Source organism: Phaseolus vulgaris, chromosome 5 (genome assembly GCF_051622355.1).
Source record: "Phaseolus vulgaris cultivar YP4 chromosome 5, ASM5162235v1, whole genome shotgun sequence".
NCBI classification, from domain to species: Eukaryota; Viridiplantae; Streptophyta; class Magnoliopsida; order Fabales; family Fabaceae; genus Phaseolus; species Phaseolus vulgaris.
The window spans coordinates 1,494,807-1,511,565 of record NC_143502.1 but is presented as its reverse complement, the minus strand read 5'-3'; the positions used below and the strand labels follow the sequence as shown (position 1 = coordinate 1,511,565).

The window sequence follows — 16,759 nt, the reverse complement described above, 5'->3', positions numbered from 1 at the left end:
ACTTCTTTATGTAACATAAAAGTAGTTAATTAGTATCATAAAAGTTGAATAGAATATGTGTGATTATTGGTTTCTATGAATGGACAGAATTGTTTGTGATGATGAGTCCATACAATTCCGTTGACGACAAAGAAAGAAATCATTCACAAGTTTGATGCAAAGTCAATTTATTAGGTGCTCCAACTCATTCGTATAAATATGGATGGAGACTTCAACCCACCATATAACAAAGTGCAATTTGGATGAAAATGACTTGATTTTATAAGTGTAATAAATTATCCATAGAATAAATTTTAAATGGTTTTGATACTATGTTATAAATTTTGATACTAGTTTATAAGATGAAATTTGCACTTATTATATATTATAAAAAATTTATATATAATCGATGTAAAATCTCCAACAATTAAATGATGATTTAAATAAATTAGAAGTTTAAATTATTTAATAAGTTCTTCTAGCAGACTAATTAACAATAAATATTATCTAAGAGACTATTTAATGGAAATTATCTAAGAAACCATCTAAATAAATCTTCTAATGGGTATTGTCTAAACCAATTAATCTTCTAATGGGTATTGTCTAAACCAATTGTTTTTAGCTAACAATTTTTTTTCATTTATAGCTTATAGAACTTTGATTAGGGTCAGAATGTTTTCTTATTTTACTGATGTAGAAAAGATGAAAAATAACGATTATTTTAATCTTAACACAACAGTCTTAGAAGATTTTTGAAAGATATTCAATTCGAACTGACGTAAAAAAATATGAAAAACGACGGTTATTTTAATCTTAACACAATAGTTCTGAAAGATCTCAAACTCAAACGTAAAGTTTAGGATTTAGGATTTAGAGTTTAAAACCATTAAGTTTCTTGGATTCATTCAGTGCTTCTGAATGAAGTCCTTGAACTTGGTGAGGAGAGCATCGGTTTGTGCACGAACATTAGGGTCCATATCCACACCAACCTTGTTCAGATAAAAACTATGAGTCATGCCATTGCTGAAATAAACTTCCACGTCCTTGTTGCGTTTCTTCAATGCCTCATAGTACTCCATCTCCGTGTCTCGTATCAAGTCCATCTCCGCCACGCACAGCAGCACCGCCGGCAGTTTCAGCCCTTCAAGCGGCGGCGCCGCCTCGCCCATCGGGCACGTTATGGGGTGGTCCTTCGTCGCCCCGACCGGCAGTGCCAATTCCAAGAACTTGTCGAGCATGTCCAACGTTAAAAAGGGTGATTGCGGCATTTCCAGCTCGGACCGGCTCCGCTCGGACCGGACATACCCGGGGTGAACCGGGATCGCTCCTGCAACCCGAACCGGCCTCAGCTCGACCGAACCGGCCCTCGAAGCCACCTCATGCACCACGTTCCCGCCAGAACTGTCTCCTATGAGAAAAACCCGGTTGAAGTCCCCGTGTTGCTCGAGCCACGGTTCTTGCGAACCGGACTGGGCCACGGCTTGGAGCCAGAGGAGGGTGTCAAAGGCGTCGTCAATGGCGGCCGGGAGACGGTGCTCCGGAGCACGGCGGAGGAAAGGGGAAACCACAATGGCCTGAGCCGCTAGAGCAACTCGACCGTAAAAGTGGTAGTACATGAACCAGTCCGGTTCACTGATGCAAAACCCACCACCGTGAAAATGAAGAATAATGGGTAATTTTTTCTTACTCTCCGACTTAACTTCCGGCAAGTATAATCGAACACGGAGGTTGTGATCACCTAGAGAAATGGTGGTATCGCGAACAGCAACACCATCGATAAATTGTTGGTGGGGAAGAACCGGATCGGACAAAAATTTAAATTGTGGCGGTCCGGTCCAGGTCCGGTCTACTGAACCGTCATCATAGATTTTGAGCCAACCGGAGACTTCATCAACTAGTTTCTTTTCATGCACCATGTTTTTTTTTTCTAAGGGTGTGTTTGGAATTGGAAGCTGTTATGTGGCTGCTCTTATATAATGGGAAGAATTGTTTGTTTTTCTGAAAAAGTGGGATAAAAAATGAATGGATCAGAAAAATGTGAAAGTTCGAGGAATTCTCCACGAAAATGTGTGTGAGACTTGGAAATTTGAAGCAAAAGTTGAAGTCTTCACCAAGTAACTTATAGTATTGTAGAGTTTGACAATTCACACATTACATGTTCTTATTATGCCACGAGAATCCAAAACCAACTTGTACTCTGTATATGTTTTCATCACCGAAATTATTAAAGTTAATATAAGATTAATAAATAAAATAATGATTAAGTATTAGATAATATATTATTAGTCATGATTTAAAATCTTAATCCGGTCCAATAATAGAGAGTCTATGATAATTATATAAATAGTTATAAATTTCAATAATAAGGAACATAATCACCTCGCATTAATTTCATCGAGCACCGAACACCGATATCTCACTTAAGCATCAGAGTGTACGAAGGAAAAGCTGTAAAGCTATCTTGAGAAGGAAGGAAGTAGTAGAAGATCAACGATCTAGGAGAAAGATAATTGTTCTCTTAGTTGCAATCTCGTTTAAAAACAGATCCTATTTTTGTCCTACAGATTTAGAAGAAAAAAAATAGTTCTTTAAAATAGGAAAAACTTTTGATTTTAATAATATTTAAGAATTTAAACAAAATTTTAGAAGGCATAATGAAAATAGAGTTAGTGAAATATATATTTGGCAGTATTTGAAACAAACACACTAAACAAACATTTTTTAAATTATGGAGATTACAAAGATTAATTTAAATTTTAAGATATAATTCAAATTTAAAGTTTTAAAATATATAATTAAGTTTATAATATATTATTAAGACTCTTTTTTTGGTCTTGCTGCACTATTGCCGCTGCATTAGGTGGACCTTCACTGAGATGTTTATTTTTGTTGGTCTGCCACTTGCTAAAAGTAATTAAACTTTTTTTCTTTTTTCCATACAAATTTAAATAACTTTATTATAAGGGTAGCTATCACCTTATTTATTAGGTCTTTTAACTATATTACTAATTATGTTTTAAAATTCATTGCATTGCATAATCATTTTAGGAAAAAAAAAATCAGTCAGTAAATTATCTATCTGTAATTTTTTTAGAAGAAAAAAGTATGAAAATTAAAATTCAAATTTTATAAAAAAAATTATTATGTTTTCAAAGTATAATTCTCGACTTATATATAAATTTATTTGAATTTATGAGTAGATTTTCGTTTCTTTTTCTTAATTTATAAAACAATACCCATCAAGAAATTTATATCATTAGTGGACTTCAATATGTTTTTAAATTTAATTGCTATGAAATTTATGAGTTTTGGTTTTTGTTTCTATTATAAAATATCACTGTTTTTCATCTATAAAATTTAAAATCACTTTCTTTTCTTCTTACAAAATATATGAATTCTGATTTTAGTTCCAAAATTGTAATCTTTTAAGATAGATAAATATTAGTTATTTTATTTAGGTGATATATCACTACTAAAAAATATTAAATAAAAAATAATTTTAGAGACAAAAAATTATTAGTTTCTATAGTGACTAAATTAGATATTATTTTAGAGACTATAACAATTATTGGTATCTAAATTAGTTTCCTAATTTTTAGCTACCAATTATTTAGATTTTAAAGTTAGTATCTAAAACTTTGGTATCTAATTAGATACTAATTTGTAAATTATTTACCAATAATAAACTAATTTAGATGTCAATAATTCTTTTAGTCTCTAAAATATTATTTAATTTTGTTAATATAACAACTAATTTTTTTCTAAAATTAATTTTTATTTAACAATTTTATGTAACATAAAAGTAGTTATTTAATATCATATAATATGAAGTATCAAAATATAACTTCTTTTAATCTATTTTTAAGAAACCAAATGAATGTTCCATCATCCTCCCTCCTTTCCATGATGTTTCTTACATAAAGTTGAATAGAATATGTGTGATTATTGGTTTCTATTAATAGAGAGAGTTGTTTGTGATGAGTCTAGACAATTCCGTTAAAAAAAAAACAAGTTTGATGCAAAAATAATTTATTGAATAAAGTGAAGTTAATTTATTAGTGTTGGTTTATGACTCACCTTTCCGTTTTCTTGTCATAATTGGGAGGTTACTTGGCACAATCAATTGCAATCAATGGGAGGTTAATTGTCATAATCAATTGTCATCAAAAAAAGGTTAATTACCATTAATTGTATTTATTATTGTTGTCTCCTAGAACCACTATATACAGTGGCTCCCTTCAAGCAATGTAATACACAACAAACAGCAACACACACTTACACTTGCTTCCTCTCTCTCTCTTCCTATACTCTCTATTTCTGCTCTTATGTGTAAGTGTTTAACCCATATAGAGAGAATTTGTTTTGGGGCTATTTATCTATTATCACGCTTCCGCACACGATATCCCTACAATTAGGTGATGGAATTAATTCATAAAAATATGGATGGAGACTTATCAACCCACCATATACCATGAATTTGAAAATGAGTATCACTCCCTTTCTATCTAAATCCAAATTTGGTATCTTATCCTATTACAAATAGTTATCGTTCGATTACAAATAGTTATGGTACCTGTAAAAGGTTTTCATAACACTCAAGTTAGTGTTTGTTATAAGCTGGTTGAATGTGATAAATATTATTAAATATGTACCTTGACACGATGATCAATATAAATATATTCAAAATGATAAATTAATCCTCACACTAATAAAAATGAATTAATATAATTTTTTTATTAATTTATATATTAGTCTGATATTGATTACGACTTCTTAACTAATTTCGTTTTTGTCTTTAAAATGCGAGATTTATCCAAATAATTAATCATATAATTCAGGAGGATCACAACAGCATATAATTTATTAATAAATAAATATTTTTTCTTATACACGTTTTTGGTGAATTAGTCTTAGAGAAATAACTCGTGTTAGGGATGATAAAATAAAGGAATTAACTAATGTAAAGTGTGATAGTTCAACAAATGTAGAGAGGAAAGAAGAATAAAAAAATTGAAAGGGAAAAATGTGATTAAAGTGGATAATCTATTTTAACTGTATAAAAAAGTTTAGTAGTTATTTTCATGACCTTTAATCAACTTTTTTCTTTAGTTTTTTTTTTTTTATGTATTCGTGTCATTAGGTGTGATTTCCTTTTCTGTATGGATTTTATTGACCAAGTTTTCTATATCTCTGTTTGGAATTTAGTAATAAATAGTGCATTCCTTTCTAAATTTCGACAATAATGGACGTTTGTGTCATTATCAAGTAACATCAACAACCCACTTGAGTTATTGTGATGTACACATATATATCAAAATTGGCATTATTTCATTTTTGTCATATATAACTAAGCAAGACCCACACAAATATAATTGATGGAGAACAAGTGGTTCTTATTCACTTATTAAAGGATACACTTACTACAATTATTTTTTGGAATTATTTAAATGTATCTTATGTTTACATCTTAATAGAGTTATTTAATTTTAATTTTTTATTATTATACAACATTCTTCTTTAATCCAAAATTTTAATTCTCTTCATTTTTTTCATCAAATCTCTCAGTTTTTTAAACTTTATTTGTAATCTGATATGAAAGTGTGAAGAAGGTGGGTGTATTTGAATTGAGGTATATCATAGTGAATTGGCGAGAAAAATTTATATTGAAATTTGATAGTGATGTGATGAGATTGAGAGATTTTTTTATTTTTAAAAAAAATATAAAATGTAAGTTTACAAATTTATCCTTATATTTAAAAATATTTAAATAATGAAATAGGAGGTATTTTTGTGTAGATTTAAGTTATTTCGGTACCTTTGTTGAATAATTATTTTCAAAAAAATATGGATTATTTAACCTTGTCGAACCATGGAAAGAATCGTCATTACTTTCTCTCGTCCAATGGCTCAAAATCACCAAGACCTAAATCTGGTCCCTAAAACCAAAACACAAGGGTAAAACAGGAAAACCGCTATCCTACGTGACTGTTCCCTCCAATCTTTGCATCTGAAGACAAAAGATAAATCACTTTTCACATATATCCACTCTCCTCACTTCTATGCACATTTTTTTATTCAAACCATAAATATACATCATTCATCTCTTCAATAATGAAGCCTTTTAAACAAACAAAGTCTAACAAACATCTATCACTTGATCTTTAGTGCAATAATGTACAAATTCTAATTTAACTTTGGCTTAATGGTTGAGAAAATGAAACTTTATTTGTGCATTTGTTTCTATCATAAATATTAGATTTTTTTGACATATTTTTATAGTTGTTAACAAACAATTGTACTAGTTTCTTATATTATTGATTCAATTCTTATTGTTAACAAACAATTGTACTTGTTTTTTTTATCAGCCACACACAATTGTACTAATTTCTTATATTATTGTTTCAATTCTTCGAGCAACGTTTCTAGCTACAGACTATAAATCTTAGTTTATATAACGACAAAGTCGTATAAATCTTTTTATATTCCCCATTTTCTTTATTTATATTTGAATAAATTTTAAGTCCTTGATATAGGATTATTTTTATTTTTTTGTTTTGAGGTAAATAAACGAAATATTTTAATTTAATTCTTTTGGGTTATTTATGTCAGTTTTGTTGTTTATGTGACTGTTAGTAGAACACGTAGCACACAATGAAATACACATGAAAATGATATGATATACACATGTTATTAAAATAATATGCACTAAGTTATTTTATTACATGTAATGATATATACACATGAAACACATGTGGTTGTTGTGATAAAAGACAGGTTAAAGGACCAAAAGAACAAATTTAAAATATTTCAATTATGAAAAAATATAAATTAATATTCTTTTATCTATTAAAATCAAAATTTTATTAGAATAATTTATTAGATACTCTTTGAATAATATATATGGACCTAAAACTTATTTAAGCATATATTATATAAGATTAATATATAGTTTAAGTGATTTACACTCGTTAAAAAAATCATTAAAAACTAACTTTAGATAAAAAAAATAAGTTAATTACAATATTAACCAAATTGAATACTGTTTTAGAAACTCAAAAAATTATTATATATAATAGTTTTTATCATCAATAAATATTTTTTAAACTGATATTGGTAATTAAAATTTTGATAGTTAATTAAATATAAATTTAAAAAATATTTATTAATAATAGAAACTATTTTACATATCAATATTTTTTTAGTCTCAAATAATATTTATAATTATTTTCCTATCTTTAAAATTAGTAACAACACTAACACTAGTGCACAAAGACAAAACGAATGCGGCTATTTAAAATTTATAAGGGCGGCTGTATAGCCGCATTTGATCAGCGCGCACTTGTAAATCGAAGAGATAAGAGTACGGCTATATAGCCGCACTTGGAAATACCATTTATAAGTGCGGTTATTTCTTATTAATATTTTTTTTAAAAAAAATAATTAATTTCCCACCAATGATAATATTTTTTTGTTAACAATTGATCTATGAGTGAAAAAGGAATTAGAAATATATATACATGAGAGTAAGTGATAAGATTAAAAAAGGTTTTTTCATGTATACATTAATTGGAGACTTATTTTTGTTCATATTTGTCTTAATGTATAAAGCATGTAATATATATACATGAATTTGAGTTAGTTTCTGTAAGTGGGAACATTTGTTGTTTGTGCTCCCTTTGAAGTGTCCTCCATGAGATTGGCTTCTTCAACAAGGTTAGGGTTATTAGCAGTGTGTTTAGATATTTCATGATCAACCCTTTTTCCTGCATTTGCCACATGAAGATCCATTTCTGCTTCAGCTTGTTTTGCCAACCTTATCTCTCGAGCAACATCCATTCTCGCCTTCGCAATCTCTTTCTCCGCCTTCAAAATCGCTCCGAAATATTCGATATCAGATCTCTCATTGACTAAAGATTAAACTAATCATATATATAAATAGAATCTAAACTTCACTTGATTTTATAAAATTGAATTAAATATGAGTTTAGAATATTAGTTACTTATTTTTGTTTAGCATAACCACTATAAAAAAAATATTAAATCAAAACTAATTTTAGACACTAAATATAATTAATTGTTATATTGATTAAATTAAATATTATTTTAGAAACTAACAAAATTTATTGATATCTAAGTTCATTTTTATTATTGATAAATAATTTATAAATCTGTATTTAATTAGCTACCAACTTTAAAATCTAGATAATTAATAATTAAAACTTTGATACCTAATTAAATAATAATTTAAAAATTATTTATAAAAATAAAATTTAATTTAAATATCAATTTTTTATGTCTAAAATAATATATAATTTAATAAATATAACAACTACTTATTTTTTTTTCTCTAAATTTCTTGTTTTGAACTTTTTAGTAGTGAATTAATATAAGATTTAAATATTTATTATCACGAAGTGACATGTTAACATTTTTACTGGCCAAATGACATATCAAAATTACTCGTTCTTAGAAAGAAAAAAAAAGTGGTGATTAAACATGCAATTACCTCTTTTTAGATACTAAAATGGTAGGTTTGTGGGATCATGGCATGTAATTTTGTAGTTTTTTTCTGTTTTGGTGTGTATCAGAACTAATTTTGTATAAAGTTTTGGAACATTTTTAAATGTTTTCAATTTATTTTATTATATTTTTTATGATAAAAAATTAAAATGGTATGTTTGTGAAACTATGAAACTAGCTAGATTTTGGAATACAAAATGTGTGTTAAAATTTGTGATGATATAAGGAAAAGGTAATTGTTGAAATGTGTTATAATAATTTAGAGGTACCTTTTCTTCAGCCTTTGCTTCTTGTTTTGCCTTGCGTGTGGCATTCATACTCTGAAACTTTTCTTTCACAGCTTGCATTGTGTTGTGATATTTTTGAGGCCTTCAAAGTTAGTTTTTAAAAGATAAATTAGAAATTAATTGTGTGTATATATACATGAAAACAAACACATATTTCTGCACAATCATGGGTTCTCATTCTCTCTATTTTATGATCAACAAGTGTCATCACTTTAAATCCAACATCAACTCATTCTGTGGATTGCATTTTGTGTGGATCATACTCAACAAAAAAACACCAATAATATTCTTCATATTTAGATTGTAATTTACCTTATATTTTTTTATCAAAAGTGTAATTTACCAGTAAAAACTAAATAAAATAAAATGAGGTAATTCAGAGATACTTCAACCCTTATACAAAAAATCAAAACAAGTTTTCTTACATTCTACCAGTTAAGGATCTACTGAACCTTACACAACATTACTCAAAATCACATATCAAAACAAGTATTCAAAACTGAGTTTGTTAAGAAGTGGGTTTTAAGTCTAACTCAACCTCATAAAATCGGCTTAATGAGGTGAGGTTTGCACCCACTTATATATTATGAAAGACTCTAATCTCTAGTCGATGTGGGATTTCCAACACACCCCCTCACACCGAGGCTACCAACTCGTGCGTGGAGATATATGTTATGGGTGGTCCGATATCGGCTGATGGCAGGTGGCCTGATAAATCCAACAAATGCTCGCTAGGATAGGCTCGAAAATGGCTCTGATACCATGTTAAGAAGGGGGTTTTAAGCCTAACTCAACCTCATAAAACCGGCTCAATGAGGTGAGGTTTGCACCCACTTATATATTATGAAAGGCTCTAATCTCTGGTCGATGTGAGATTTCCAACCGAATTTAAGTTCAACCTAACCTTTTATTATAAGTTGGAAATTTGTATTTTACGTTTTTACCATATTTAATGTAATATCTTCAAAAACACATTTTCATACATGAAAAAAAATTGGTACAAAGATATTGAAAACTACCAGAAAGACCAGTGGTTTGTTTATAAAAAATAAAAATAAAAATCACTCCCATATTTTTCTTATAAATACACAAAAATTTACTTTGTCTCTAAAAATTGAATTTTCGTAATAATTTAAAAATACATTTTTTATAATTTTTGTTAATTATACAATTTAGAAATATTTTTGACTTTCAAAATTGTGTAATCCATATATTTCTTTAGTTTCTGATTGTAAAATACAAAAGTTTCTTGACTTCCTAATTATGTAATACAAAAACTTTTTTAACTTTCAGACATATAATTCATAAGTTTTTTTTTTACTTGTGCAATCTATAAACTATTTTTACTTTTAGATTATATAATATAAAATAAATTATATTTTCAAATATCATTCTAAAAATATTTTAATAAAAAAATTTGAAATAAAAATTAATTTTAGAAACCAAAATAGTTAGTTATTATATTGACTAATTAGAAAACATTTTATAAACTAAAAAAATTATTAGTATTTAAAGTAGTTTCTATTACTAATAAAAATTTATAAAGTAATTTTTAAATTAATATTTAAAATTAGTTACTAAGATTTTATCTACTAATTACTTATATTATAAATTAATTTATATTATTATAAGAATTTTTAAAAAAATTAAGAATTTTTCTTATGTGAAGTTTCTTATAACAAGGTGTCAAACTCAATTTGAAAATAAGTTTCTTAATCTTAGAATTTTAAATTTCAACGTCATTTTATAGTTATCTGTTTTTGAAATAACCTTTTTTAGTTCAGAGACTTATCATTTAAAATATTGCATATATAACTACCAATATGTTTTTTAACAGATTTAGAAATATGATTTATGATCATTTTAAATTTAAAAAATTTAAGTTGAATAACGTTTTATATAAGTTTGATTATGATTTTTGAACCTCAAAATCTAGTAAAGCAAAATAAATATTTATTTATACAATCTAATCACATTTAACATTTACGTTAAATATTTTGAAAATATTTTAATCAATATGAAATATTTTAATACATAGATTCAATTTCTCTATCATCATGAGGCTATATATATTTATAAATAGTATAACATGATAACTTAACAAATTTTATTATTTTGGAAAATGATTTTGAATATAATACAATGTTCAAAATAAAAGTTTGAAGAAAAATATCAACTCAAAATTGAAAAACGGAAAATGTATTTAAATAATGATTGATTTATTATTTAAAATATAAATCTGTTATAGCTAATTCGCATTGTTCTATTTTATTCAAATTTAAAATGTTATATTGAATTTAAAATTTTTATTTTACTCTAAATATATTACAAATTTATAAAATTAGATTTTAGTTTTTCCTCTTCTCCATGATCACGTTCGAATTCGCAGCCAAGGAAGAACAAATAACTTTTTTTCTTCTTCTTCTCTTTTCCGGAGTTTATGGTATTTTTCTTTAATTTTTAATAGTGTCACATCTTTCAGTGATATTTTAAATATTTTTTTTTCTTAATTTATCAACATGTTTATTAAAAATAAAATTCAAATGTGGTGATTCATTCGTATAATATTTTCTCAACAAATTTAAAATAAAACGGATAATAACTCAATCATTAATTCTAATTATGTTATTTCAATAAATTTGAGATAAAGATTTAAATATATTTGAGTATTTTCATCTTTTTTATTTATTTGACTGACTCTGGTTGTAGTTTGAAAATGTTTATTTCATTTGCCCTAATTACTGCTCATGATTTCACTTTATATTGCATAGAATTGAAGTTAGCTTATAAGATTTTTAAAGTAAATTTTTAATCTTTCAATTTAAAAGTGATTTTTAGTTATTTAAATTTAAAAATGATTTTTTAGTTTCTTAAATTTAAAAATGATATGTTTAACATTCAAATTTAAAATTATATTTTATTTTAAAAATTTAAAAATATCTTTTTTATTTTTGGAACGTGAGAATATTTTTTTGTCCCATTAAATTTTAACGTGATTTTATGGTTCTCTGATTTTGAAATGACATCTTTTAGTTCACAAAGTTATTATTTAAAAAATTACATAAATACCTACCGATATGTTTATAAAAGTTTTGAAAATATTTCCAAAATTTAAGTTTGAATAATATTTTAAAATAAGTTTGATTATGATTTTTAACCTCAAAATCTAGTTAAAAAAAATAAAATATTTATTTATATAATCTAACCGCACGTAATATTTGAAAATATTTTTAAAATATTTTTAATAGGATCTTTACCATATTTTCTTCTTTATGATTTAAATTTTGAATTATAATAATATGAGACACACAATTAATATGAAAAATAAAAATGTCCTTAAATAAAATGGAATATATATAAAAATACATTCCGAATCCTTTTTTTGAAATATGTTTCTGGAAATTTTTTTCAAAATAAAATTTTTGTATTGTAGATTCTTTTAACTGAAATATGAGATTTTGATTTTTAAAATATAATAATATCTTTCGAATCTACTTTTTCCTAATGTATTATTTTTAATTTCAGATTTTTATTTTCAAAATGAAATATATTTTTTGAAATTTAAAATTATGTAGGGTGCATGTTAAAAAGATTAGGTGTAGAAAGAATTTGTCATTTTTTTATGACATGTATTTGTTTCGGATGGTTGCTTCTTCCTCTATCTCCATACCTTCTTGTATCATCCCTTTTATAATATTTTAAATTACATATTTTGGAAAAAAAAATCTAGATCCAAAATTAGCTTCCGGATTATGTAATCCAGAAACCTTTTATAATTACCTTATGGATTACATCATCTGGAAGTCTTTTCTATATATAAAATTAGCTTCTAAATTATGTAATCTTATATATAAAAATAGCTTCTAGATTATGTAATCTGGAAACCTTTTTTTCAGATGTGTAATTAACTTCCGGATTACATAATTCATAAGTTTTTTCTGAATATGAGATTCACTTATGGATTATGTAATTTGGATATATTCCGGATTACATAATCCATAGGCTTATTTCAAATAAAAAAAAGAATTCCAAATTTTATAAATTTAAAGAACACTTCCATATTCAAAAAATATTTTTCAGATTATGTATGTGGGTGACAAAAAAAAGATAAAACAATATTTTTGTATTTAATACGATAGTAACATAAGAAGGCATGGAGGTGTAAGAATAATCAGTCACTTGAGATTGATTCAAGATCTTGTTGAAATTTTGGGTTTTAATGGGTTTCCATTATTAAAATTTAAACATAATTATTATGATATATTGAATTTAAATTTTTTTATTTTACTCTATTTTTTTTTAAAAAAAATCATATTTTAATTTTTTCAAACTATAGGTATTTTTTAATATTTTATTGACATCAAATTGAGGTATAAAAATAGAATGAATGCTTAAAAACAAAATATTGAGAGGGAAAGTGGCGCGTTTATGAAAAATCACAGTTCGTTTGGGCGCGAAGGGTTTTCCTCATCTCCGTCGTCTCATTCGAATTCTCAGCGAAGGAGAACACAAATTCCTCAACCCAATCAGGTTCTCTCCTTTTTCTACTCTTTTTCCTCCAACATACATATCTGCATGCATCCTTGTACTTCAATTTGAGATCTTTGAAGAAGCGCTTGATAATTTTTATACTGTGTTGCTAAGTAATTTGAAATGTTACTAATGAACGTGCATGGATTAGGGTAATAGTTCTATTTCTTTTGGATTTAGAAGTTGGGTGTTTCAAATTTTATCACAAAAGAGGAAAGAGGAGTTTGTTGATGATGTGAACAAAGGAAACTGATTTTTGCTTGTTCCGAAGAGAGTGAGAGTAGGTTTTGCTACCCCTTTAATCTTATTTAATCCATTTTTCTCATTATTTTCTTCTGATAAACTTCAATTGCTAAAGCCAAAGATTTAAATATGTTTGAGTAAGTTTGTTTTTCGTCTCTCATATTTAAAATTGATTTATTTTAGTCCCTGTAATTAGAAATGGTTTATTTAGTCCCTTTGCCCTAATTGCTGTTTAGGATTTCACTTATATGGTTTATGTATATCTGTTTTCTTTTTCGTATTTTGATTTTGACACTGTTTAGGTAGAAGAGGGTGTTTGGCCAGAGAGACTCTAGAACCTTTTTCAAACCACGGGATTGAAAAAATCCATTGTAAATTTGAATGGCCAGAAACAATCTTAACACAAATTTATGGACTAAAGACGTATATTAGTCATTATTTTTATTTTCATATCAATGATAGTGTTTTATGCATATACACTTTGAAAACACGAAGTCATACTGCTATGCATCATAATTGTGCAGTGTTTCTTTAATGTTGTTAGAAGCATCTAGAAATGAAGGAACCAAGCGTCTATACTCAAGGGATAAGATAATCTTTGTGAAATAATATTTCGTCAAAAGCAGACCAATGGCGACTTCTGTCTAAGGAAACTATATCTCTGCATGACACGTTTTGTTTCATGTGATTCATGCTCATTGTTTTCTTTCTGAATAGCCCTGCCCACACTATACTATAGATGTAAACTTGTGTCTTTCTTTCCCTAACTTATGCAATAATAGTGTAGTATGTGAAGAAATCTTCATTTTTTTCTTCCTAAACTAATGCTTTGTACTTAGTGAGAGGGAGTAATGGAATCGCCGCAGCCAGGTTCGAGAGGAGCAGAAGCCCTTAAAAATATATCTCCTGGATCATCTATTTCTGTTGCATATCACTCACTTTTTGGACCTCATGATGACCTCCTCCTTCTAGAGCTTGATGAGAAACTTCTCCCAGATGTTCTGCATGAAAGGTATCCATTGACCGACAATCATTTGCTTGTAACTCTTTCCCTGCCCTCAGCTCCCCCGATTTGTACTTTTTTAACTTTAATACAAATTTTGATCTATTTCAGGGTGGTCTTGAGAGGACAGCCTGATGAAGATGCAGTTCTTTGTACTCCATCCAAAACATATGCTATGAAGTTTGTTGGAACTTCCAATTCGGTTCTGCTTGTACCACCAGCAAATCATTCAGAATTTTATGAAAATCCACAAAAGAATGATAGTAATATGGAAGAAGATAAAGTTGTTGCACCCGTAATCAAAGTTGTATCTGGTAATATGGAGCTTGTAGAGACGGCCCCCAGACTTGATAAACTTAAGTCCTTTCTATCAGAAAAGACTTACAATTTTGACGTGGGAAATTTAGAAGACAATCAGGAATCTACAATAGGATTATATAACTGGAATGATCTTGTCAACAATATCCAAGCTAGTGATGAGGAGTTAAGGTCTGGACTGCAGGCTCTTTCAGCAGTGGAGATTAATGGATATTGGAGATTAGTAGATGGGAGTTACATGGACATGATTTTAGGAATGCTTTTGAAAAATTCGGTGTTGAATGATTGGTCACTTAATGCTTTAAACGAAGATGAAGTTGTTTGTACACTGGAATCAGATGGATTTCCTGGGGTGCTAGCAAGGCATTGTTTGCATACATATGGCACCAAACTAAATGAAGGCATGCCTGGCCGTGTCTGGAAGTTGGATGAGAAGCGAGTATGCATACATTTTGCAAAAGAAATCCTGAAAGGGGGCAAAAGGAAGTTAGAGAGTTTCATGGATGAATGGAGGCAGAAGGTTCCAGATGGAATGCAGCCCAGTTTTGATCTTATGGAAGGAGAAGTATTGACAGAGAGAGTTGGAGTTGAGACATGGATTCGCGCCTTCAGCGTTGCATCTTTGCCTTCCACTCCAGCTGAGCGTTTCTCCATTCTTTTCAGAGAGAGGAAAAAATGGGAATGGAAAGATCTGCAGCCCTATGTCAGGTGAACATCTCATAATTATTTTTACCTCAAAATGTGTCGCATCTTCTTTTACCTTTGAGTTAACCTCTTTTGATATGTTTCAGAGATCTGAAGGTACCAGGTCTTTCTTCAGAAGGTTTGCTACTCAAATACACTCGAAGGACACAACCATCACCTGATGCAGAACCGGTTTTCAGCGCAAGATAGTATGTACTGTTGTACCTTAAACAGTCATTATTTCTTTCCCCTGCTCCTCACTTCAGATTGACCTTGTCTAGTACTTTTATATAAAAGTTTAGAATTATCTTCTATTTCCACGATTTGCAGATATTTTCATGCATATTTCATATATATATATATATATATATATCACGTGCGTATAAAATGAAGATTTGTTACTATACTTTACTATTGAAAACATGCTTGCTACAAATAACTTGTGGTGATAAGCTTAGTGTCTTCCCTTCCATGTTTACTATTTAAATGTAGATCTATCAAATTCCTACTAATTTACATGGCATGGCATAAACATTCTCAGACAAACTTTCGTGACAGAGATGGTTGTCTCTCCCCCTATCTGACAACAGAGCTTCCACACGTGCTGTAACTGTGTGAGTTGAAAAAATATAACTTGCTTTGGTAATCAAAAGCAGAATTGCAATTCGAAAGCTTTTACATTTTAACTATTAGTCAGAACTCTCTGTGCTCGGTTCTGCATCTCAATATCTTGAATTAGGCCGAGATAGTTATGCTTTTTGAGGATTTTTCACATCAATAAGACTATCAGAGATGGAATTTGGTTTAAATGATAGTCATTTCTTGTTTTCTTCTATTACTTTGTGCTGTTTTTGCATGTCAAAATCTTTTGGACTTACAGAAATCCCTTGTGTTTGATCTTATTGTGATGTGATCCTTTACGAATTAAAAGTGATATTTGAGGCTTCATGGTGTAATGCATTTTGAAGACTCTGCAGCTTTTTTTGTTGTCATATTTTGTGAATAGAGTTAGCTCTGTTAAGAACTTAAAACTATATCTTATAGTTAAAAAAAAGTATGCTTAAATATAATATTAAAACCAATATAATAGTGTCAAGGTTATATTGCATAATGCAACATAAAAATTATGTAAACATAAACAAAATTATCATTTTCAATGTCTTAAGTATAATATTGAAATGGTAAAATGAATCTG

The 16,759-nt window shown here is 28.1% G+C and overlaps 3 protein-coding genes across 5 annotated transcripts; 1 reads left to right on the top strand and 2 right to left on the bottom strand.

Annotated features, from left to right (window-relative positions):
* Positions 1 to 720: 720 nt before the first annotated feature.
* On the bottom strand, positions 721 to 2,164 carry LOC137834709 (strigolactones hydrolase CXE15). Its single transcript, XM_068642856.2, has one exon. It carries the CDS (start codon positions 1,893 to 1,895, stop codon positions 885 to 887), a length of 1,011 nt encoding a protein of 336 aa, XP_068498957.1. The 5' UTR covers positions 1,896 to 2,164; the 3' UTR covers positions 721 to 884.
* Positions 2,165 to 7,531: 5,367 nt separating this feature from the next.
* On the bottom strand, positions 7,532 to 8,866 carry LOC137833880 (uncharacterized). The gene is made up of 2 exons (XM_068641954.2): positions 8,769 to 8,866; positions 7,532 to 7,842 (listed from the first exon to the last, which is right to left on the bottom strand). The coding sequence occupies exons 1-2, from the start codon at positions 8,844 to 8,846 to the stop codon at positions 7,615 to 7,617; spliced, it is 306 nt and encodes a 101-aa protein (XP_068498055.1). The 5' UTR covers positions 8,847 to 8,866; the 3' UTR covers positions 7,532 to 7,614.
* Positions 8,867 to 13,169: 4,303 nt separating this feature from the next.
* On the top strand, positions 13,170 to 16,399 carry LOC137834707 (zinc ion binding protein). Of its 3 annotated transcripts, none has more exons than XM_068642853.2 (5): positions 13,170 to 13,316; positions 14,399 to 14,571; positions 14,674 to 15,588; positions 15,672 to 15,773; positions 16,106 to 16,399. In XM_068642853.2, coding segments are annotated over exons 2-5 (1,179 nt in total). In that variant the 5' UTR covers positions 13,170 to 13,316; positions 14,399 to 14,410; the 3' UTR covers positions 16,107 to 16,399. The 3 variants fall into 3 exon arrangements, with proteins under 3 accessions (XP_068498954.1, XP_068498952.1, XP_068498953.1); XM_068642852.2 differs by lacking the exon at positions 16,106 to 16,399 and adding an exon at positions 13,468 to 13,596 and having other exon boundaries at positions 13,196 to 13,316; positions 15,672 to 15,878; XM_068642851.2 differs by lacking the exon at positions 16,106 to 16,399 and having other exon boundaries at positions 15,672 to 15,878.
* The last annotated feature ends 360 nt before the right edge of the window (positions 16,400 to 16,759 follow it).